We start from the raw sequence: 26194 nt of genomic DNA on the forward strand, positions 1-26194 counted from the left end.
GGACACACAGACTTGTTCTCATCGTGACAATCGTGACTTGACCTCAACTCTAGGCATAGCAAAGTCATCCAATCATGACCATTGTGCTGAAGTCGGTGACAGTGTATTCTTCTGTGCCATGTTTTTTCTTTTTTTTTAATGAATATCTTTATTGATAGTAATGAAATAAATTGGTTGGCATTACTATTTACATTTCAATCATAGTCTGTTTTGACACTCAGCATGAAAACTGTTTGTTCCGTGTTTTTAGGCAGCTCTGACTGAATGAATGACTCCTTTTGCTTGGATTTATTTTCCATTTTCTGTGATTTGTGGGAGTAGTCGTATAAATGAAGTCTGACCTGCAGATCCTTAGAGCTTTCCATTTGCTGTTGGAGAGGAGGTGACCCACTGCACGCCCACATCACCGCCCAGCACCAGAACAAGCCCTCTTTGTTCAAATTTGGCGGTAAAAATGCCATGTGTTGCAACATCAGGGTGTCACCGGGCACCAATTACTCTAATGTAGTGTCCGTGTTGTTCCATCGATAGTTTTCTGATTATGTTTATTTCTTATGCCAGAAAGTGCAGACTGATGTCACTTAATGATTCAGTTACTGCCTGGTGCTGTTCCAGAAAGTTCAGTGTTTCTTAAGTGTCTTATTCATAATTCATTCATAGCACATTATGTCAGTATAACTCATAAGAGTAAGGTAAACATCTCCCAGAGAGGTCGCTTATTTGCAAAAGCAACGGTTAATATTTTTGTCAGGGAATAAAATATTCAGTTTTTAGATCATGATCATCAAAAGGCCTCGTCATGCTGTTACATGCACCTCAACACACTTAAAAAAATGCTACATAACATTTTTTTTTAAAGAAAATAATGAATAAATTAATCAGTGTCTCCAGATATGATGCAGACATGTTCTCTCTTCCACAATCAGTAAAACATATTCATGATTTTTATGTGTTCATGTTGTGGTTCTCAAGACGATTATCCAATCAGAAGGGTTGCCAGATACAGAACATGAAGGAACTCTCTCTTCCTATAACAATCCCAGAACCTCCTGGCCCCAAACGAGTTCTACTGAGTGCTAGTGCAGACCTCCAGTAGTTAAAGCTCAAGGACTGAACTATGGAGGTTCTTGGCTTTTCAAAGAGGAATTATAGCGATTCATATATAGTTAAACTTGTCCCCGTGTGCAGATTTAGGCAGCTTAAGTTCAAATGTAGTGTGCCTTTTTTACATGTCACATTACCTAAAGTGTGATCGATCACTGAAAATGGACGACGTATTTATGCAAGCACAAAATGTATTGGGGATTGAAAGAAACAAGCATGTGCAATTGTTTCAATAATCATTACTTCGCTATCTGCTTGGACATTATATTTGCCTGGATTCACCTGAACTTTAAATTGTCATATTTATTGTTCTGTTTTATTGCCTTAAAGATTGGTGCAGCCCTGTGAGGCAACTTCTGTTGTGATATTGGGCTATACAAAACCATTAAACTTAAACTTAAACTTACTCGGGGAACAAGTGCAGACTCAAAAATGTAGGACGTGTTTTATCCAGAACGTTTAAATATGTTTGTATCTTAGAGCTCACTTTTAGTGGCTCAAAGGTGTGTTGTATTTTCTCAAATGTGAACAAATTAGACTCTAGTGGCAACACATTTGCAGGTATTTGGAATCCCTTCAGAATGTTTCTGTTAAAGATTTTATTATTTCTCCTCGGCTTTATGATTGGGACCTCTTTGCAACCTCAGTTTTTCCTTTTACGTTTCCTAATTGGGTACTTACAGGGGCAGAGTGTGTTTTGTTAAAAGTAATATTTTGTCTATTCATGGCCTTATTTAATCACAAATTGTAAAATTCATAAATGAAGTTTGAAAAAAAAATATCAATTGGCCTACTCACTGATAATAGCCTCAACTACTTTCCCTCTGATGCAAAAGGAGCACTGTATTACTTAAAAAAAATAAAATAAAATCTGATATAAGATGAGAAAACTTCACCTAACGTGAATCTTCCATTTGATTCACCTCCAATACAAATGAGCTGAATAGGACAGTGACAAGGGACTCCAAATCCAAGACCGCCAGGGCATTCACAACCACGAGGTCTCCCAGAGCTCAATGTTATACCTGTGCATCTGTCATAATAGGTTTTATCTCAATGATTTTCTTTTGGCAAGGCTCAAAGACTCAAACCATGTGGCTGGTATTTTTATTTTTACTGTTCTGTTTCCCCCCCATGCCTACTATACTGTTAAACTGTCAGAGCATAATTTTACAGTAGAGATACTAAATTCTAAGTTCAGGCAACATGGACTTAAGTTAAAGCCGAGAAAAAACAATAATAAAAAGCTACAGACAGGTCCTGGTAGAAAAGTCACTAAACTTTGAGTAAATTACTGCTCTCTCCACTGGAGGGCAGTGTTGCACAGTGGGTCACTAGATCTTTACATTGACTTAATTATGATGCTATTATTGAAGCATGATTATAGTTCGACAATATCGTCATCAACTATTTAAATGATTAAAAGGGCATTCATTTCCTTAAAATATCGAAGTTTGTCAGTTTGAAAGCGGGCGTTGGGATTGCCCATGTGTCGACTGGGAGGAAAAGTTTGGAAACCACTGCTGTTACTATAAACATGGCACTGTGAGAAAAATGGAAACAAGTGTAAAGCAGAAAAATAGATGACATTTATTTTAAAATTGCTGAGAGGAGATTTGCATTTATCTGTTGTTCAGATTCTTTACAACAGGTCACGAATATGTCAATGATCATCTTTCTTACTGTAGCCATCGAAGAACAAACTTATTTTTATTCAAATATTATAGTATTTTTTTTCCTGAGAATCTTCTGTGGAATGTGAATACAAAATAATAAATTAAAATGGCATAAAACACGTAGCAAAACAGTAAATGTACAGGTAAAAGTTGTGAAGTCACTTAGCTTATGGTTTTACATGAAAAGCTGATGGAATAATTGTGTTACTCCAGTCCCTAGCTTTGTCCTGCATTTCTATAATAAAAAGTAGCAACGGTTTTGGGTGTTGTATGTTTTATGAGGCTAGGAGCCACTTTCAAAAGCGTGGCCAGTTCACGTGTGTTTGTATTTGGCAAACTTCAAATTTAAAACATCCGGTTGACATTTTCATATGCCAATAATAAAAACAAATAAACAGCTAATTTACAAACCAGTCATGTACCACACACACATATACACATAGTTTGAATTCTCTGAATTCATAAGTGAGTGCTGTTGATAACCCTCATTTGTACCTAATATTATTTAAAGATACCAAAATAATGGAGCAGATGTTTGGGAATTTAGACTTCTTGGAACAACCGATATCCTCTCATCCACGGCAGGTATTTCAGTTATACGTCCATCAGTCCGTCAGTCCGTCAGTCCTCTCCTGTCCACACCCAATCTGATCTCTCCTGGAGATTTACGGACTTCACACCAACAACCTTGAGCTTGACCGTTTTGCGCCCTTTGCGAGGTGTCAATGTCTTGTTAAAGAGTCACAAGTGCTCATAAAAACACAATCCTTTCAGTGAGATGGGCATTTTCCCCACAACAGTTCTCACATCTGGATGGGCCAGCTGTTGGCGTCCTCTAAGGCAGTGTCCACCTCCTCGTCTTCCTCCAGGGGCTCTGGCGTGCGAATGGCCAGCTCATGTAGGAACTCCGGGGTGAAGGCCGGAGGTCTGGCCTGTGACTTTAGGCCAATTTTCCTCTTCGTAAGGTGGAACTGGTCCCGGATGAAGTTGTAGAACTCATACTCATAGCTCATGCGGTGATACAGCACCTGCAGGGCCTCCAGAGTGGGGGTGTATTTACGCACCGTGCTGGTCAGTTTCCCCATCTTCATATAGTCTGCGCAGAGAGAAGAGACGACACTGACACCACTGGTCAACTACAGAGGGAGTGGTATTCAGTTACTTTTACTGTACATGCAGTTACTACAACAAGTAAGTCACACTCTAACAACAACACTATAAAAACAGTTAGTTAAATCCAGATGGCACCCTTTTTGTTTGGTCCGGAAGTGTTGAAATAACACTTACTTCAGTAAAACATTTGGTTGCTCTTCCCACTATTTGCAAATAACAAAAGCTTGTCATATAAAAAAGTTGAATCATTTAAATTATACATATATATTAACACTACAATGTAAACCAGACTTAAGGAATCAGCTGAGGGCTTACTACTTTTTATCTCTATATGAGAAAAATAATTATAAAGTAACCGTACTCTTGTTGGAGCAAATATTTTAACCACATGGAACAAAAACTGTTTTCAATCCCACAAAACTAATCTCTCTTAATCAGTCTGTTCCGAGGGCAAAGAGGCTAAAAGTACCAGGACTGTTGTTATTGCTACGAGATGTAGAATTGAATTGCTACCTGGACCCTTGTAGATATCGAGAGCCCCTGAGAAATACTGTGGTAAGAGCCGTTCTAAAAGAAGCAGGACGTCTTCCAGTTCCTCCAGTATCCCTACGAGAAGGTAGTTTTCTATGACGTTCTGCTTGGCCCTCTCCAAAGCCCACACTCCCGGCTCCCTGAATCACAAAGGCACAAGTTGATCACGCATTACTTTGCAACGAAAAATAGTTTCAGCAACAGGTGTTAGGTTACCTGCACTTTGGGTGCTGTCCGCAGAAATACGGAATGATGTAGAAGATCCGGGGGTTGGAGCACTCGGGGTAATTCTCCAGGATGCACACGTTGATGTCCTACGAACAGAAAAGGGACACACAGGCATTTGTAGTGGTGTGTTCTGCCACTAGAGGGAGGGCTTTGCAAACATTTCCCTGCTTGTATTGACTGGCACAGTTTCAAACAGGTATTTTATTATACAAGAGTTTAACTAATACTATTTTTAAGTACCCCTAAATTCATTCAAGAATTTCATCCATTCGATCCATATGACAAAATAGTAATAATAGTAATACTCCTTTGTCTTTACTAGTCTTCTTGTAATAATGAAATGATTAGAAACACACACACGAGTGGAGCGGGCCAAACGCTGAGAACTGTGGAACCTGCATCCAAATCCACGTCAGCTGATGTAATCCCTAAATACAGCAACGGGCCCGGAGCAACCAAAACAACACTCATACAGTAGCCTATGCATACACACGCAGACAACACGTAAAGGGGACTAAAAAACAACAACCTGCTATAGGAGCTTTAGCATGAGATGTATGCTCTGATAATGTCCGAATTGAACAGAATCATTTATCACCATCAGAAGGGCCCTCATGGACTGTTCCACTGTGACAGAGATGAAGTGCTTCCCTAAACCTTGGGACACAGCAGCGGTGGCTGAACAAAAGAGCAGGCCGGCAGTATGCCACACTATTTGGAAATAATGTATTGGTAGGGCTGTTATATTAGGGTGATTTATCGAGCAATTTTTTAATGAAAGAGTGGAAAACTGTCTTCTTACTGTTTACATACATACAAAGTCTTCAAATATGCTTCCAAAAGAAAAACAAGAACATGAAAATAGATACAAATAACAAATAAGAGTCTAAAAGAAGCGGTATATGGGCAGTGAAAGTTGATGGGAATTCTACCTCTACTAATTCTACTAACCCAGAGCAGCTTTGAGGTTTGCTGAGCCCCATATGTTTATTGGTTTTACTCTAGCTTTGTCGTTCGAGAAAATAAATGATCTCATGTCCTTTCATGTGCTGCACAGGTTAGCATAAATGTAGCAACAAGTCGGCACGATTACATCCAAAAACAATGACCTTTGAAACCAGGGTCTACACTAAAACATGACCTAATCCTGGTCCCATTAAAGTTAAGCGCAATATCCGCAGACAGGATATTGAACTGTGGGCACCTCTCGCACTCATTCATGTTTTTTATCACCGTCACATCATTGTAAGGAACTCCCCATTCACAAAAACACATTCACCAGACTACCGGTAACACGAAATTGCCTAACACTGCGTTACTCACGATAGTTTTTGTCCAACAGTAACCTCTTTAGTTTTGCTTAGACATAAATAAAAAATGACACAAATGATCAGTCTGCTGTTCCTGCCCGAGGCAGAATTCTGCGGCACAATTATGCACAATTAAATTTTATATCTTTTTCTTGTGTTGTAAAGTGCGTCTGTCTGCTACTGCTGCGGCTGGAGGAGGCCTTTTTGGAGATCAGTGAAGCAAGCGGACCAGTGGGAGCTTTTCAAAGACGCACAGCTAAACCCGGAGGTACCTTTGGTCTCAAACAAGGGACCTTTGTACCGCTTTGTTGTGCAGTGCTGAACGGTCTGGGAAAGTGTTTGATACACTAACTTTGTCTTTTGTCAGATGCAACAGGATGTGCTTTATTTCATATAGCAGAATATAAATAAATATAAAGTCTCCTCAGACAAAAAGCAAGAGCAGCCGCCACAATTGTGAATCTGCACATGGACACACATTATCCATTTCAGCTATGTTCATTTTGTCATCCATCTTGATGCACAATGCTCTTCCAGTCTGACAATAAGATTTGAGATGTTTGGCTGCGGGTAAGGATGGGACGATAAACAATAATATCAATCATCGCAATTAAAAAATAAGATAAGATAAGATAATCCTTTATTGATCTCACAAAGGAGAAATTCACTTGTTACAGTCGGCGTTCAAGAAGATCACTCAGAGTTAATAAAGTGCAGCTGATACAGAGATTATTGCACATGTTACTTTACATTGGGCAATGAATCATTCATCAATCAATCATCATCAATGAATCAATCGCCACATTTTTTGATTATCGCTAAATCCATCAGACAACCAGTGCCGTAGCTTGGGTACATCTCCATGGAGATGTGACTAAAGTCAGCAGTGCTTAAGTATCCGTGGGTTAGTTCCTCATCCAAATCCATTCTTTCATTACCCACTGCAGAAGTAGCATTTTCTGTGTTGAGCTGCTCATTAGTTACATGTTTTGTATTGATGACAACAGTATAGTCCAAAATGTTACACAGTGTGCCTTTAAATTCTTACTTTAGGACAATGAAGAGAAATATTTAATAATTGCCCATCATTTCTGCAGTGACAGTGATTTTTTTAAACAAATATTGTGATAATATCGTTAATCGCAATTATTTTGGCCAAGCTGATCGTGACCCCAAATTTTATTATCGTCCCATCCCTAGCTACGGGTGCAACTTATACTCAGGTGTGACGTATATATATATCAAAATATATACTTTCACATCTTTGTTATTTTCACACTGTCAGCCGCTAGAGGGCGCTCAAGGCTTATGGACCAGTATCTGCTACTCCTGTACCACTGAAAATTTTAAAAACGGTAAAAAAGAAAGAATGTTTGGAGTGAGCGGGAAACTTGTGAGGGACTGGAGAACAGTGGTGGTTACTCTTATTGCAATGAAGAAAACTAAATAGGTAAATGCGGGTTAAAAGCTAAATGGCCACAGCTCGAGGAATGAATTTGCAAATAGGTGCTTGAACAACGTGCTGCCGGGAGAGGCTTGTCAACGGTGCAGCTACACCCAGGTAGTTGCCCAGGCTGGTGCGACTTATACTCTGGAGCGACTTATTGTCTGGAAAATACGGTATGTAAGGCAAAGTCTAATTGAACCTAGTGACTTATTCTGTCACTGTATACACTTTAAGGAGGGCACGCATGCGATATAATGTTCTGCAGTAAGTGGATGCTAAGCCGTGCCATCTTTTTCCTTTTTGATGACAACATATTCACCTTGGTGCTACCTTGAGCTATGGGCCCTTGACACTGTTTTGATATCTGTGTGAACACATTCAATTGAAATAGGAAGTACCCGCTCGATTCCCTCGCAAACATGGCTTCCCTCCAAAAGTCCCCCCTTCGGGACAATGCGGAGTGCCCTTGTGTACCAACATTTAGGGCACTCCCGGGAACACTGCCACCGCACAATCAACCGGTTCACAAAACACACTCTTTAGCCCCCGAAATTTGCATTTTAGTGAGAGCCCCAGCGTGCGCACTCGCTCGCATTGTCCCCACACCCAGGGTGGATTACGCCAACGGAGCAGCCAAAGAAAAGCGCCAGAAAAAAAAGGGTCTTAAATCAAACTGAATGGACTCCACTGAGAATTGAATTAGCGCTAACTGATGATTTAAAGGTTTCCCATAGGATGATTGTAACATTCGCACAGGGAGAGCGTGGGAGAGCTGCACCTGGGTCAAATCCTTGTTACAATTAGATCAGCCTTCAAACAGGTTGGTGCACTGCTCATAAGCCGTTCACACCAGAACACATCTCTGAAATATTTGAAATTGAAACTGTATTGCAAATATACTGAGGATTATCACTTAAATCTCAACCTGTGGGAGGCCCCGGTGCTGATCCCAGTGCTGCAAGCTAAGCCAGAACTAAACAAGGACTGAAACCTCTTGATTTTTAATACAAGAGGCTAAAATGTAGCTCTAAATCCGAGAGACACGGAAGAAAATTAGACAAAAAAAGACAATGCAAGGAGTAAATGAGATTGAGAGAAAGCTTGGGTTGAACCAGGACCCTAACATCAACATTTCATGGTTGGATTTCGAACCAGATACAAACAACTACCTGAGAACCGCTGTCTTGGAGCTTGAAAAAGGGACACGTAAACTGCTAAAATTGCATCTGCTGCGCTGTTACCTGAGGGCAATCCTTCAGTATGGATAATGTTAAAAATGAGAGGACACGTTTCAACTCGCCCGGTGCCGACAAACTCCTCCCATACGATGTTAACCGTCAGAAGGTGTTTGTGTCAGACAGGTCTAACTCTAAATAGTTTAACTCACCTGTTGACAGAAACACTATAAAGCTGAGAATAAAGGATACTTCCAGTGCAGTTTATTGAAAGTAACATGTACTTGCCTTGCATGTGACGTCAGGAGATCTGCACGAGCACATAGTTCAAGAGGGGTTTTCCTGTTATGGGATAGCCCGTTCGTGTGCCTGAGGAGACCAGTCTAGCCAAACCAACTTTATTACAGGTCATACTAACATTTCAAAAGATGATTTATGTCTGTGTGTTCTTCTTCATGTATGTTTCATCTGTGTGTGTGGCACCATGTACACTCACTCACGCTGAATTATTAACTTATGTGTAAAATGACAAAAAAAAGACAGTTTTTCACGTTAAGCCTTGTGAAAATGCAATTGAATGAAAATGAAAGTGGGTCTATATATAGTTACAGTATGATTGCAGGTTTTGTTCCTAGGCCTATGTTTACAGTGGGCTGGAGTGCTTAAGAAGCAGAATGAGCTCTGGCGGAAACTCGGAAACTGTAATATGTATGTCCCCCATTGATCAGGGTCAAGAACTCTCCTCACTGTTCTTTCACTCACACCTCACATACATACAGAGTGCCTACAGTCCAGTAGACTGGCACCGGGGCAGCCGGGCTAATGCACTCCAGGCGTTTAGGATTTATTTAGCTCATAGCAACTCCCCAGGGCGCAGAACTGTGAAACTGATCCTCTGTGGATACAAAGCCAAACATGTGACCCCCATTAGGACCGACTTCAGGAAGTAACACTAACTGACTTTACTTTGAAATCGAATTACTCTAATTACAATCTGTGTTGGTCTGTCTGCAGGTAGCTGGGCGATGACTGTGCCCTGTCGTCCTTCTCACGCTGATATGTGTCTCTTTGGAAGGTGTGAGCCAACATTTGAAGTAACCAACAAAGTGCTGCTCTAGAATATTAATACGTGATGTAAGACGACTTATAGAGGGTCTTATTACTTTATAGCTACTACTGCTACTGTTACAATGCAAAGACCCGTAGCTCATGCCTTACTAAAAATAGAAAAAGACAGATGCTGCTACTACAACTAATTTTCATATTAGAAGCTTAATCCAGTTGACCATGCTGACTTTATGTATTTGAAGCCGGATTGTAGCTCATTTAATTTGTACCTCATGTTCACAAACACACTCTAGGAAACCAGACTTGGGGAGAACGTGCAAAATCCACACAGAAATGCCCCATCGGCCCTAGGAATCAAACCAGGGATCTATTGTCTATCAGGCAAGAGTCGCTGTGTCACCGTGTCGTCCATCTAGCGGCAACTGGCTTCCACTTTACACCACTCACTGTAAATATGTGGAGGTGAGTCAGCCAGTTTGCATGAACACAGTCATGCCCTGTGAGTGCATGAGGGGGCCTCTGTGGTCTGCATACTTTATTAACTCAACTCACATGCTCTAAACTCCAGGGAAAACAGTGCAATACTTAATTACAGCCAGTCAAACTCAAAGCAGAGTGACACCGGCTCCTCCTGCTGGCCTCCTGCTACGGCCCGGTTTAAAGTGCACTATAGGCCAGGTCTGTGCACTAATTGGATCAAAATACAGTAGATTTGATCAAAGGTATGGAAAAGGAATGACTCTAATCTCCAATTAAAGCCATTAGGATCAGGTTAGACACTTAAGGGATCCCCCATGGCTCAGGCTTAGGGCCTCTTAGCTTTGTAACATAAGAGATGGAATATTTACACAGAATCGGTAATTATCCAAGTTTACAGTCAGCTATGGCGCCCACTGAACACATTTTAATGTTTCTGCATTTTAATTTCAATTCAAAGCAACACTGGAATCTTTCTGTTTCCAAAAAATCTGTACTCCAGACAATTATCTTCTGCCGACTTCAATTTCATACAGCAATGGAAACAAAACTTGTGCAACTCCTGTAAATGTATTGGATTGATCATCATATTTGTTGGCAGATATTAGATAATAGAACAAAAATAACTACAAAAATATGGATGTGCTAATACGAGTTTCCATCCGTATTGAACATGATTTCCATATTATAATAGGTTTTCCCCCAAATGTCCTTCCTCTCACGGTCATTTGCATGTACCCTGGCTTTGGACAATTAAAAAGACACCATATATGATTTCCGTTTCATGACTGCATTCTGAAACCACTCTTACAACAATTTGGATACCATGAAGTGTCCACTGTCATGATTAAAAGGCGAGGAAATGAACCCGGTCCATTTGAAGAGGAAAAAAAAGTCGAGAATGAATGAATAAATAGACTTCTTGGCATTGTCATTGTGGAAATACTGACTCTATGGGAACTTTCCTCCTCTCAGTAGCATCATCTTTAAGTCTTAATGAGGAGTGAAGTGGCCGTAAACATGAAGCTTCAACTGAGTGGTGACAAGTATGATTCTAGTAAGAATCCAGCTTGAATCTTATGCTCTAGTTTTCTATTTATGTAATGTGTTTATGTGAAGTGAACTTTACAAGCCCAGTCCATGTGCTTTTGTGTTTTATTTGTTGCCAATGGGTGGAGAGAAGCTTTTATGTGTTAATGTTAATAAAGAGTAATTCATCTAACAGTTATGTCACATCATTATGGCGCAAATAAAAACAACCACGTCAGATTTTGAGTTGTGATTTATAGTGCCGCGTTTCACTGTCAGATTGTCTTGACGACTGTTTGTTTTTCTTACCAAGTATCGTTCCTCATCCTTCATGTTGGGCGTTCGTAAGAGGTGGAACTGCTCTCCTCTGAAGTCTCCGAACCGCCTGAAGAAGTAGTTCGACAGAAAGCGGTTGATCGGGTCTCGGATTATGTTGAAGTAAACTGGTTGCTCTATTTTGAAACTGTGAAAGAAAACACAGACAGATCTTTGAAAAAAAACAGTCCGCGGTTTCTTTTAAATGCTGCGTGTGTCTTGCTGTACCTTGTGAAGTTGAGAAAGTGCACGTGTCGTGTGTAGAGGAATGGCTCTGGGATAGAAGTGATGTTCTTCATGAGTGCTATCTGTGAACACACACATACACAAACGTTAGGTTCAAAGGAATACTGTGCTCATTGTCTATATGCAACGGGGTGCAAAATGACTCCGTGGTTCGCATATTATATTAGTTTCTTGCTTATAAACCCTGCTAGACCTCCAAAGATGCTCTGAAACTACTTTTTTTTTTTTAGTTTGCATTTCAGTCTGTCTTTCAAAGGTTAATATTTTTAGACAAGCTAAAAGTGTGCACAGTGAACTTCATCTTGACAGTCGCAAATCTAACATTTCGCTCCCGGCAGGTTGAGATGTTACAGCTGTAATGAAGGGAGTGAGGGGAGTGTGATTTATAAGGCACAATATTATATTCACCTTAAACGATAAAGCCACCGTCCAAGATCTTTCCCCCACTAATATTCCATTTTATTATCATTCATCTCCATTAATCCATTTTTCCAGCAGTCAAGTCGAACACAGGAAATCCAACACATTTAAAGAAGGTTTTCCACATTCCTTCCTCATCAGAGAGAGAGAGAGAATGATCAGCCAAAGAGGTTCATTGAGAGAAACTGACGGTCGCCAAAACAAACCTGTCGGATCACAGAAATATTACGTCTATGGACTCCATCACTTCTTGTTATTTCAAACCATTCTGTTCCATATGACGAGGCAACAGCCGGTCAAATATTAGTAACTCCTTGTTTGAAAGACACAGCCAGCAATTTTTCAGCACATTAGTGATTAATTTGTTATGTCTTCTTGTATTAGTAAGAGTGAAAGCAAATATTAAGAATTTTTTCATACTGGCCCACAAACGCATAAGGCAGTGTAAGTGGTGTAATAGGAAAATATGATTATGATCAACTGCAACTGTATATGCTCTATGAATAAGACTTGAACATTGTTTATGCATTTTAATGTTGTAACAAATAGGGCTGGGTATTGTTAAACGATATCAGTTTGGTATAGAGAAAAAAACAGTACCCACACAGCCCTAGTAACAACAACAGAAATGAGAAAGAAGATAGATTGGGTAAGGGTTCTCATAAAATCACAAAATTCAAGCCTGAAAGTGAAGATCCTGCTGCCAACTGAGGATCAACATAAATCAGTCATAGAAATGAGCCATTTTAGGAAGAATCTGCAACATAGTCCTTAGACTTGTTTAACATGAGCAAAAGCAAAAGTAGAGAAAAAAACGAGCAGCTGAGTGACGACTGGACTGTAAAACACTGTAGTGTCCTTTTGTGTGAACCATAATTACAGTATTTTACATTGTAAAATCATCTTTGATATATTGTTATGGTTTTATGGTTTATATCTTTGTAACTACAGCCAACACAACCAAGTCTGTGGCTCCTGCTGCCGCCGCTGCCCCTACACTGCCTGAACAAAGACAAAGCTGACACGAAAAAGGCCACAACTGATCGATTGATTGTTTATTCCGAGTTCAATGTACCTGACATATACACATGATATATATTTTTTCTGCATTACCATGTGCAGCTTTTACAACACATACCTTCAGACATATATACATAATACTGTAAATAAACTCGAAAAGGAGTGAGAGGAACTATAACATATAAGTTCCCACCCCAGTATCAAAATTTCATGATCACCTTATCCTTATCCTTGTCCTTATTAATGTTGTTGGAGCCAATAACAGGGCAATGTTCAACAATAAAGCTCCAATAGCCTTGATTTCAGCACACATTTGCTGTGGCATTGTTTCAATAAGCTTCTGCGATGTCAAAAGATCCAGTGTTGCGTAGATTTTTCACCAAGAATTCTATAGACGATGGGAGAGTGTGACCACTGTGCAAAGCCCTCTCCAGCACATCACAAAGATTCTCAACGGGGTTAAGCTCTGGACTCTGTGGCTGATCCATCTGTCTCTGAACCACTCTTAGAATAAGCCCCTGCCATCAGGGAAGAAAAATTGATGGAATAACCTGGTCATTCAGGATGTTCACCTGATCTCATTCTTTGGGCTCACAGTTGGTGAACCTAGACCTGACCAACAGCAGGTGGCCACCTTTAATGGTCAGAAAGTGGATTATACTTGTGAGCCATTCTTAAACGTGTTTTTATAAACAAAATCAAGGCTGTTCTGAAGCAAATCCTTTTTATGTATAACTACTGCATCAATGAAAAAGCCATGTACGTCACTCTACTTCATTTCACATAAACTCAGTGGTTGTTGAAAACTCATTTTACTTGCCTTGTAGTCATTTTCCTTTCACTCTCCTTTATCCCCATAATATTATAGAAGATAAAAATCCCCCCGTATCCCCACATTAGCCTACAGAATATGAGTTGGAAAAAAAAACCCAACACAATTTTCCCAAACAGCCCGCGGGTGTGTATAGAAGTAATGTTTTTGTGCGTCAGAGTGCAGGAGCGAATGCCTGTGACTTTACACAGCCCCTGGTGCAGCGTTAGCCTTTGAAATGTGTCAGAACTTTTTCTTTTCCATCGCTTTCCACGCTGCACGGCATAGCGAGAGGTCTGCACACAGGGCCTATAACGCGGGCTTATGAACACTGAGCATATGGCTATACAAGTAAAAACAATAACAGCCAAAGCACTTTATGGCCGTAACAACCCCACTCCCTCTCGACATAATCATTTCTGGCCTCGCGGAGTTTAAGCTAAGAGTCAGGCTGCCTAAACATAGAGGGAATAACACTTAAGTTCCTTCGAGAATAAGCCTGGAAATGAGAAAATGATACAACTGCTACATTTTCATCGCGATCAGTTGTAATTTATTTATTTTTAGGTCAAAACTCAGTGCACACAACCTGTTAACACCTGCTAAAGCGAAAACCACATGCATTTTCACACCGATAAGAGATCAACTTCCTGTTTCCATAGCATATGTCCATTCTGGAAGAGCACAGAAGGGCCACTGGCTCTTGGGCCACCGGTCTGGCCTTTCCATTTTCTCCTGTTATCCCCCGCCTTAACCGAGCTTTACCTAAATCTAAAAGCTTAAAAGAAAATAATCAAAATAGCGACGAAAATGAGGACGAAAACGGAACGAAAATGTGCCAGAAGCAAAGCAACATAAACCCACAAAAACATGACAAAAAAGAGACGAGAACACAACAAAGCAATGGAAAAAAGCAACAAAAAAGCGACAGAAACACAATACGAAAGTGACACAAACGTGACGAAAACACAACGAATGCGCGACAAAAAAGTGATGAAAAAGCGACAAAAACATGACAAAAATGTGGCGACAACGTGAGAAAAAGTTTCAATCACTTTTGTAAGTCTTAGCTTTCAAATCAGGCATTACACTGTTGCCGCACTGGAGAAAATGCACTCGGTTAAGGGTTAAATATGTATTTGTGGAAGTGTTGCATTTACGCTAGTTTGGGCCAGGCTGGTCCAGAGTCCAGGGCCCGTCTTTCAGTCCCAGTCCGCCCCTGACAGCAAGTGTGCCGTCAATGTCTATTCATGGGACTTATACAAAAAGAGAGAGAGGAAAAAGAAACTTGTGACATAAAACAACCCGGTGGAGCAAATCCTATGGACTAAACGTATTGATCTTCGGAGCTGAACAGCCCACACATATCATCTGACCAAACAGAGAGGCGCTCCGACAGCACCATCTTTATTACTGCAGCTGGTCACAGTAATGCGTTTCATCGCCGATACCTCATCTGTGAAGCCGGGCCAGCTCGATGAAACTAATCCGTCTGTGTTTGGATACAGTGACAGAGCGCAAATAGACAAAATAGCGTCTGTCCCCCCGCTGCTCATTTTATTTCATAGATTTTTTTTTCTTTTTTTTCTTTTTTTTACGGATCTTAACAAGCTTGAATGTCCCGCACTCATAGAAGGCGCGCGTGTTACGTCACATAGCTGGATGTGACAGTTAATATGTGTACTTGTTTATGTACACACGGCGAGCCTAAATCTGAGGCCCCAGTCACGCCGCCATCTCTCCGCAAACTCAGTACATTTCCACTCTGCGCCTTTTCTTTTTTATATACGTGCCCCATAAAAGCCCCAAACGTGATTAGCGCCGCAGGTTGCTATTGACTGCTCCGACTTTATAAATCATTCACGACGGCAAGTTTATTCTCCAGACCAATTATTCAAGAACTGTAGTTTTACAGCCCATCTCAGCGCACTGGCAACAGGACGGATAAACCCGAGCAGATGTTTGGGCTCTGCAAAAAAATATTGTTTGCAAAATGTTTTATTTTAAACCAGACCAGAGCCTGACAAGACACGTCACTGTAACATCGTGCGATCAACTCTGAGGAAGATCAGAGCAACTGTCAGGTATAAAAACAACAACAACACACTGGTCTGATTTAAAGCCACACCGCGCAAGATTTCAGACAGTACATACATTAAAATACAAGCATCTTTTTGTTATTGAAAAATCCCTAAAAAAAAAGAACAAACATATGCCTGACTGTAACTTTACTGGGGGCGGGACGTCTCCAGCTCGTCGCCATGGAGATGTTGACTGAAGGCAGCAAAAAATGATATCTAAAGAGATTAGGTCCTTAATCCATTCATTGATAAAACTCTGCAAAATGTGCCTTTTCAACAGTATAATCCATAATGTGCCTTTAACCCCTTAACCCTCACCAAGCACATTTTCTCCAGTTTTACCCAAATCTAAAAGCTACTCGATTGGAGAGTTTACAGTCCATAGGCCAGTGTAACGCCTCTTGCTTTATTGTCACGTTTTCATTGCCTTTTTTGTGTGTTTTGGCTACATTTTTTTCTTTTTTGTGTGTGTAATGCAGCTGTGATCAAGCCACAAAAATGTGACCTAAACATTTTTTTTTTTTTAAAGCAAGAAAAACGTGATGAAACACAACGTGACAATCATAAGTAGAAAGAAGCTTCATGTGTTTTGTGGGTCTTAGCTTTCAAATGAGGCACTACCCTGGCCTATAGGCGTAAGAGAAGAGATTTGGGTAAAGCACGAGCTTAATATAGAAGGTGCAGTTACACGTATGGCCTGAGGTGGCAGTAGTGAGTATAAAAATGAAAACTTGAATCTAGTCCCTTTAAATATGCCCAGGGAAGACATAAGAATCACATGCATATCAGAGCATCCTTGTAGAGATCTAAGCTGTTTTCCACGCAAGATGTCCTGCCTACATTTTTTTCAAAAAGTAAAACATTCACGAGTTAAAAACATTAAAAACAAAAACAACCGCTTGTTTTGCCCAGACAGTGTTGATTGAGATCTTTGCTTTCACATTTAATGCACAACCTAAACGTCTGGACAATGTATAAAACTAATCCATCCCTGAGTACTGAGCAGCTTGTATCGCTATTGGCAACGTGTTTTGTAGTGAACGCAATTTGAGCACTGAAATGAGAGTGACTGAAATGCTGGATCGTGCTCAAAAACAAGTATAAGTAGTCAAATACGAGACAGATGGCTAACAATTGTTTGCGGAAAAGAACGACTCCCACTGCTTTCTTGGGGGGGCCCCTTAAACGCTCGCCTCGCCCCCCCCCGCGCACGCCGGACACATTCTGGCCCGTGTGAGCGCACGGTGGCCCGTCTCTGGCCACATCCCTCTCATTACGTGAAGAGAGCTGGAGGCAGAGTGAGTGAAAGTGTAGGACAGTCAGAGATTCCTGACATACCTGTCCCACTACCCCCCCCTCCCCCCCCCCCCCCCCCCCCCCTTAAACCAAACCACCACCAGCTCTTTCCCTATAGCCCTCTGCGTGCCCTCATATACCGCCCCGGACCGCGGAAAGCTACTGTTGACCTGCCTCAATTCATCCACACTGCCTCACAGTTTGTCGAAGAAATGGAAGTCATTAGCGCTTACCACAGGCTTTTTTTTTTTCTGACGTAAAAGCTATGGGGGAAAAAAATCCCCAAAACGGGCCAACCTTTTTCTTAATTTAGTCTGTAAACTACATATTTTGGGTTGCCATAACACAAACCCATGGCACAGAAATGTTTTCAAAATCAACTAAAGGCAACTCATGCAAAGTAGTCACAGTGTCCACAGGTTAATGAAAATATTCACAGCATTATGACGCTCTTATGTAACGCTTTTAGACTTGCAAAACGAACATAACAAAATGCATTTAGTCAGAGGTGGAAATGGACTTCACAAGGCTGCACCATGACTTATGTTTTAGAGAGAATTTGGAAAATGAACAGCTAAACTGACACTAGCATCACTTCGTTTCATTATAACATATTTAGCACTGCCTTAAATAATACAGGCCTTTGTGTTGTGCCAAATGACTTTGATTAAAGGTTTTTTTTGAAGAGCACAAAATCAGCCGCCTCGCTCACTCCGATGGCAAAATGAAAGTGTTGAGAGAGGAGCTTGGCGTGACTGGGGGATAAGTATTCACAGTCTTTGCTTGTTCCAGGGCCAGATACTTTTCCCTGTTTGTATCTTTGGCTCAGGAGATGCAGAAACGCAGGTCAGGCCAGTGCAGTGGCCGTCTGCTGCGAAACCTGTAAAAAGACAGAGATCGACTGGAAAAGATGTCGCTGATCTTTTCCTGGATGTTCAAAGGGGGAAATTTCTATAACTTTCCATGAGTGTTGTTCCTACCTTTTGGACAGATGAACTTGTACATGTCGACAGTGCAGCGGCCTTCCAGAGTTCAATTAGAAATGGTGATGAAAATGCGACAGTGGCAGTGTGACCAATAGTAGGGGTCACAGAATCCATATTACTTGAAGGTATTCCATTTGACAGACATTTACACATTTTTTGCTATTCAATCAATCAATTATTTAAGTGGGGAATTTTTTTTTGTATCACGGTGGGAGAAAAAAGATTCATCCTGATCGTTGAGCACGTTTAATCTGCAACTACAGGAAACATCTGGATGAACCAGCTATTGAGTCTAAAGGTGTACTCACTTATTCCTCACTGTCCTGTGAATGTTTATATGTTAGTGTAATGGTTCTCAGTGGAACCGCTGATTAATGAGTGAGTAAACAAGGCACTGTTTCAATAATATCATTATTTGCATTAAATCTTCCAGTCATGGTGTTTTGTAATTAGCTCAGGCATGTTTCGACTGATGCTTTGGAGCCTCCCGAAAATGTATAGGGAAATGAAGCCTTTGGCATATGACAATATGAGGCGTTGTAAAGTTATTGCTGCCAAAGGAGGGTCAACCAGCTATTGATTCTAAAGGTGTACTCACTTATTCCTCGCTGTCCTGTGGATGATTGCATGTTTTGGCCAATAAAAATATGATAAGATGTAATTGTTTGGGTGGTATTAGTTTAAGCAGACACTGTTTATCATTCTTGTGATCTACTTAAAGATCAGACCACATTTTATGAGCAATCTAGGCAGAAATGTAAGAAATTCCAAAGGGTTCATACACTTTTTCCTCCCACTGTATACAGTTTTGGGGGCAACGTATTACAAAAGTAACGAGTTACAAAAAATATTAGTTTCTTCAGTAACTAAGGAATATATTAGTCATTACATTTCAAGTAACTTGAGTTACAAGTGCATTTAAATGTATGAAGGGAAAAAAACTCCCCCCAAATAACAGACACTGGTGTATAAGATGTGCAGATGCGTTTAGCTAACGTTGTCAAAAGAAAACAGAGAGAATGGGGGAAAGAGACGGAAAAGGAAATCTTTGACTGCAGTTTTGCTTAACGTAGTGTAACTCAGCTACATTTTTGAAACAGTAATGTGTAATACAAACATTTTTATAGGTGTACCTACTAATATAGAATATATTACAGTTTTAAAGTAACTTGCTCAACACTGACACTGAAAGTGTAATGTTAACTAGTACTTTTTTAAATTCCTTACATTGTCGCCTTCTCTCGCTCTTTGGGCAACTATCATGAAATGTTGTGGGAAAGTGCACAGAACAGCAACACCAAGTCACTACCACGACTGGCGTCTAAATTTAGCTCTTTTTAATCTGCATAAGTCAACAGACACAAGTTCACGTGTTGCCTGGACTCCGCTGGTTCACATAGACACTGCATTTATTCGGACAGCAACATAATGAGTGTAATGGTTCTCAGTGGAACCGCAGCTTGATGAATGAGTAAACAAGGCACTGCTTCAATATTGGCACGTAATTTGCATGAAATCTTCCAGTCAAGGTGTTTTGTATTTAGCTCGGGCATGTGTCGACTGGTGCTATGGTGCCTCCCGAAAATGTATAGGGAAATGAAGCCACTGCCTTTGACATATACAATATGACGCATTGTAAAAGCATTACCGCAAACGTTACTCATGAGAGTGGCATATGAGCAAATACTGACAATGCGGATGCAGCGGTTTGGCAACTCATACGTACACTAGTGTCCTCTTTTCTTCATTATTGGGTAACGTCTTTCACACGAGAAATGAAGGAGTTACTTAAATCAGTAGCAATAACTATCACGTTAATCTCTTAAACCTTTCCCATTGTACAGTATTAATGGATCGCCAAAAACAAAACATAGCCTCCTAGCATTTATTTTAAACCCTATCAGTGACAACCTGTTGGCGGCCTTGCTGTGAAGAATTCAATAAAAAGAAATCAATACATGTACTGTATCTAGACTTGAGCGTAAACACAGTAGACACAAAGGCCCGGAGTCACCTGGTCACAGGGACAGAGAGCTGCCAAAAATGTGGCTTGTGTTGGAAGCCATTTCGGAGCAAAGTGCACAGTGGCCCATTATTCCCAACTCCTAAACTGCTGGAAAAAAACAACATATTTACATTTTTGTTTTGTTTGATTTTAGGTAAACACATTATTAAAGATGGAACAAGTTCAAATGCTCATCATCGAGCTCAAAATTCCGAACCTTTTCTCTTACAGACGTGGTTTCAAAACTAACACGACTTTTCCTGTGCGATGCCAGCTTCTGTCCTCAAGTTATTCCAGGAAATAATAAAATGATTCTCATTTTCCCCTTGTCCTTGTTCCATGAATGCAACCCAGACGCACATGGCAGCCTTTGAAGCCACACAGCGGAGGGCACAAAACCACACATGTCCTCGGATAATTCAATCGATTTTTGTTGTTGTTGTTGTTGTCTTTTTAGAATATTTTTGGCAAAATCAATTGCAGTTAATTCTAATGTGGAACTGCCCTGTATGAGCGAATGACTCACCTGTTCGTGCTTCGAGAGGCGCGTCTTGTTGTGGATCTCGGAGGAAACCAGGTTGAAGTGATGCCTTTCTGCCAGTAACTTCAGCAGCATGACCACCGTCCGACTGCCGCACTTCCCCACGCGGTTATACACCACCTGAGAGGGGAACGTGAGCACCTGCACACACAGACACGCACAGACCATTAGCTGAGGAAAAACGTTACATATCTTACATATACGTTTCATTTGATACCATTTAACATTAGTCCTTTAGTCCCACAGAGAGTCAGAGTTTCTGTTTCAGGTGAGGTGTGCTGTGAAAATGCCTTTGTTTCTTAGACAGACGGTGCCCTCCATTATTCTGCTACACAGCCGTGTCATTTTCATCCTATTTTAGCATAATTCTCCCGTCAGATCTTGTTATCAGTGAGTCGGACCTGGCCTAACCTTGTGCAAAGTGAAACATGAATAATCGCACACAGTCGGCTCATGAGTCACTGTCGGGAGAGGAAGCGGTTCCCTCTTTTTTTCTTGATTTAACCATTTTCTTTGGTAAAATACAGGCTTGTTACGATGAATCACGTAATGTGTCTTTCGAAAGAAAAAGGCCCATAGAGGTATCCCTTTTCTTTCAAAAGACATGTTTCTGAAGAAGTCACAGAAGCTAATGTTTAGTTGACCACTGGCAGGTGTTTTTTTCTCAGATGAGTCAATGCTTACCTGAACATAACACATAAATCAATTAAAGGTGCATTATGCAACTTTCTAAGCGGAAAAAAGGGTTGATATTTGTGCGTTGCAGTGAAGCAGCGTCTGCATGAGTTGTCAGCACGGCGCCTTTACTTTCCATCACAGTGGTCTCTGGGATGCTCCAAGATTAATTGTTTGGAAGGTTTTCCACCAGAAAACCTTCTGTGACTTCTTAAGAACCATGTCTTTCGAAAGACACATTTTCCCAAAACCGTGATTCATCATAATCAAATATGCACAAATATAAACTTTTTTTTCACGTAAAAAGTTGCATAATTCACCTTTAATATCCAACTTATTTTCATAGCATAGTCATTGCATGGAAAGTATTTACATTCATCTAGACTGAGTGCAATGTTAAGAAAGTAATTGTAATTGGGATATGTGTGACAAAGATAGTGAGTTATAGTAGAGCAACAGAGCCCCGATATTTCTTAATAATGTGCAAAAACAGCCCATGATAAAGCGATAATGGTAAACTTTGCACATTTCGCCTTTACTTCACTTCACTGGTGTGTGTTTTGGTGTTTTCCTGGCGAAGTGCAGGAGACATCAGGAAATCAGATCATGTGTGTTTTGCCATGAACAACACAAGTCTGACAAAGCCTTTCCTCTAAATCACGGCTACATTCTTGTGCCCGTTCCCAGTCTCAGGATGTGTTCTGCTGCTACAACAGGACGTCTGCTAGCTCGGTTCTCCTCCGCCGTGTCATACAATATCACTCAAAAATATTGTTACAACTCCGTGCAGCAGTTACACAATACACACTGCGTGATGTAGGCGAAGAGCAACAGTCCCGCCCAGGCTCTAAAAACAATCAGACGTCTCGTGATTTGATGTCTCTCCAATAAATCTAACAACATAACGCTCGCATCTAATCCAGCTAACTGTTTTTGACAAGAAACAAATTACACTGATTTATGCTATGCACTAAAAATGAACACAAAATTGCGTTTGGAGACAGAGGTAGACATAGTTTTCAAATAATTACGCAAAGAGCAGTTGGATTTGGATCAGAAAGAAGAACATAGGGTTTGATCTAGGGCGATGGTCCAACATTCCTCCAGACTCCAGCCTCCCGAGCTTATCTCAATAATGAGGCTGACAGACTTGCGCCATCCAGGAGTTTCTATTCCCACGGCGACGACAAGACGGCCGTGCGACTGAGCAGTAAAAATGTTTAGTGCGGAGGGCTGTGAACCACATTGTCAATAAGGAAACACTAAACAATATTTAAAGCAGTACTAAGTGACTCATGCCCCTAGAGGCCATAAGCGCCACTGCAGGTGTCGTAGCATTTTGCGTTTTTTTACTCATTAATTGTCCGTGAGAGTAAATACTACGCTGACAAAAAAGTCAAAGGGAGAGAGGGATATTGTACATTCAATTATACAATGGAGATAGTTTTTTTTCCACACAAACATGGCTGTAAATACTGTTAAAGTGGTGCTAGCCCCCAGTTAGCTTTGCCTGTTAGCCTGTTAGCTTCTTTTCCGTGATTCTATTAGTGTGCATTGGGGCCTCCAACCCGGTGCAGCGAAGTTGCAATTAAGGTTTTCTGGCTAGAGACACCAGAGGGAGATGAAAGACCCCCCAATCATCCCAGTAACACTGGTATTACCCCCAGAGGGACTGTGAAACTGATTTATTAAGGTAAACAAGTTACTTAAAACTGTCTTTAGTCATCACCTAATAGCTAATTTTCCGTTCTTGCACCTTGAAAACTCTTAAATATCTATATATTTTTGGACAGTCTAGAGATAAAATCTGTCAGTCAGGAGCTGTAACATCTGGAACAGAATCCTGCTCCCCAAGTCCCACGTTTACCAACTTCAAGAATACACTGGAAAACTGGCTCAAATCAACATTGCTCTCATTAAAACCTACAGGTTTCCTGATGTGTCGGGATCATCTTAACTGCTGCACTTCAGTGACAAGAGGTGATAACTTGAGTGTAGTAACTGTATGTGTTTATCTTCATTCACTCAAGGTCTCTCCATTTTGAGCTGGACAAGTCAAAACGCCAATGTGTTTTTTGCATTATGTTGTGAACTAATGCTTTGCTATGTGTGTGTATATGAAGCCTTGACTTTTATACTTTTCTAAATGTAGGCAATTTTGTAATTGTTGTTGGCATTATACAACAGTTGAAGACTAGCTCTACAGCTAATACTGACAGAGTTACAGAAATGTTCATTAATGTGTATTGTCTGTCAAATAAAGTAATAAATAAAACAATAAAATGAATGGAGATTGTACTTTGGGAATTGGGGCTTGAGTTTGGCTGAACTGTTGACCTCCAAATCTTTTACAAATCAACAACAACAAGGCTTCAAAACAAAGCTTTAAAAAATATTCATATATGAACTGCTCTTTTGCACCATTGGAGCATAGAATTAACTTATGTTGGCTCGCTGAGTGTCTGAATGTTAGGAAAACTCACTGAAACAGAGGACTTTTTTCACTTCACTTTTCTTCACATTCCAATACTTTATGCAGTACATACAGTTATAGGCACAGCTGGCTTGATACATGTTCCTCTTTTGCTGTCATCTTGCCAATACCGTCTCATAAAAGCTTCCAACACTTCTGTCAGCTCCTACGCACTCTTCCACTTCCGTGACCTGACTCTAACCCTCTGCTTTCTCCTCTTTCTCCTCCATCCTTCAAGCTGCCACTCTCAATCACACTACTGCAACTTCCACCGTGGCCCCTTCTCATCCATCTCACCCTTGCACATTATTTCCAGGAAACTAGGGAACAAAGCACAGGCCTGCTCACCTGCAAGTGCACCATATAGCTCTGCGCTGTCATCCAATCAGGACGTCCCACAGAGAAGAGAGCAGAGAGTAACTATAGAGTTTCTAAAACTACTTTCTATTACTGATCCCTCTATTCATTAACGCTCCATCACAGAGCGAGGGAGGTCGACAGCTTCAAGTGTGTTTAAAAGAGAATTTATGTGAAGTAGATCAGGAGCCAGAAAGACATGAGGATCGATAGATTATCTAGAACTTCAATCAAAATGTCTCAAGTAGATGTAAAAGTAGCCATGCGATAGATGACACTTTGTTTGAGGAACATGGTGGTAGGATTGAGGAACTTGGTGGTCGGGCTGTCTCTTGGTGGTCGAGCTGGTAATATGGTCATGTTTATATGACAGTTTTCTGCCTCTATTGAGTCCTCAAAAAGATTTACATCTAGGAACCATTCGCAGACACCGGAGCCCCGATGAGTGAAGTCTCTTGCCCAGACACAATGTCATCACAACAAGAAGCCGGGATAGATCCACCTTTGACCTTTGGAGTGGTACCAACTGAGCTAATGCCGCCCAACACCCATTACAGACAATGGATGTAATGACAATTATAAAATGAAAACAAAATAGCTGTGCACCAACCTCCAGTCTGTCCCTACCTGCTGCCACACAGGCTCTCAAGGAGTAAATTGTAACTTCTGAGCTAAATATCTAGTGCTGTCACTGCTACTCTGAATATGATAGCTGCTGCTACTATAATAACCACTGGAGTCAAACCAAACCTCATTCAGAGTTTGGAAAAGAGCGATGGAGAAGCAAACGCCTTGTGCTGTTCTCTATACTCCTACAGTAAGTTGTATTAGTTAGACGCTCGTGCCTGCCTGCACTCGAGTCACTTTCACTGTTCGGATCAGCGGGGTCGTAATGAGAGAGGAGGAGGAGGAGGAGGAGGATGTAGGCCAGATCACAGAGCTGTATTTAGTCCCGTCTGCAGATGAGATGACAGACGACACGGATCAGTCAAAGTAACCAGCCTCTGTATAATTACTGCCATCTGCGGGTTCCCCTGACTGCCTTAGAGTGCATGCCCAGAGCAAGGGGGGGGGGAAGCGGCAGGCAAATGGTGGGGTGAAGATGCCAAGGCTTCGGGGACAGACTGATTCTAATAGTCACTTGGTTGTCTTGTCTTTGCAATTTATTATAATATACAGTTAGGTTAATTGTGGCCAACATGCAATTATAGATTACTTTTGCTTTGTATGGTCTACAATGGGTTTTAGGTGGGGTATACCCTTAGCAATTGTTAGTACGAGGGCTGACACCGAGGCATTGAATCAACTAAATGGGATCCAGGGAACCACAATTAGAAGCCGGGCGCTGAATATCCTGACTATGTTCAGTTTTCACATGGCGCACTTACGGGCCCTGAACGGTTGGAAATCACTTCTTTATTTTATCAGCTCCATTTGGGATTAGCCAGGATCGCCTGCTAAGTAAACACTCTCATGAAAACATCACATTGTACCACAGTGGTCGTTGGTATTGTGGTTTCATGCACAACTTGCTCACAAGCCACCAATAGCTTCTCATTATAAACAATGTGGTTTTGGGTTTTTTTACACGCGATTCGTCCGACTGACAGAACCGAGGGATCGTAACAGTGTGAAATAAGGTGAAAATTGGGTGACGAGAGCTTTAAGATCTGCTCTGACCGTGGACGCAGAGAGATGCAGCTCGGGGGGGAGAGATAGTCTGCAGCTGCTGGAACACAAGGCCCTAGTGTGTGTGTGTTTGTGAGCATTACTGTAGCCACCATCTAGTTGGTATGTTGAGTGGGGTTTG

At 41.0% G+C, this 26194-nt stretch overlaps 1 protein-coding gene across 2 annotated transcripts in view; it reads right to left on the reverse strand.

Moving 5' to 3' along the window:
- Positions 1-3386: 3386 nt before the first annotated feature.
- The window catches only part of usta (uronyl 2-sulfotransferase a), a 41940-nt gene continuing 19132 nt past the window's right edge, over positions 3387-26194 (reverse strand). For both annotated transcript variants that reach the window (XM_079572167.1, XM_079572168.1), the window contains 6 exons: positions 20865-21020; positions 11702-11781; positions 11468-11621; positions 4641-4738; positions 4407-4564; positions 3387-3876 (listed from right to left, as the gene is read on the reverse strand). In XM_079572167.1, the coding sequence (XP_079428293.1) occupies positions 3584-3876; positions 4407-4564; positions 4641-4738; positions 11468-11621; positions 11702-11781; positions 20865-21020 (939 nt within the window). In that variant the 3' untranslated portion in view covers positions 3387-3583. The remainder of the gene's footprint in view (positions 3877-4406; positions 4565-4640; positions 4739-11467; positions 11622-11701; positions 11782-20864; positions 21021-26194) is intronic.

The sequence above is a fragment of the Gobius niger genome (assembly GCF_951799975.1).
Source record: "Gobius niger genome assembly, chromosome: 15".
NCBI classification, from domain to species: Eukaryota; Metazoa; Chordata; class Actinopteri; order Gobiiformes; family Gobiidae; genus Gobius; species Gobius niger.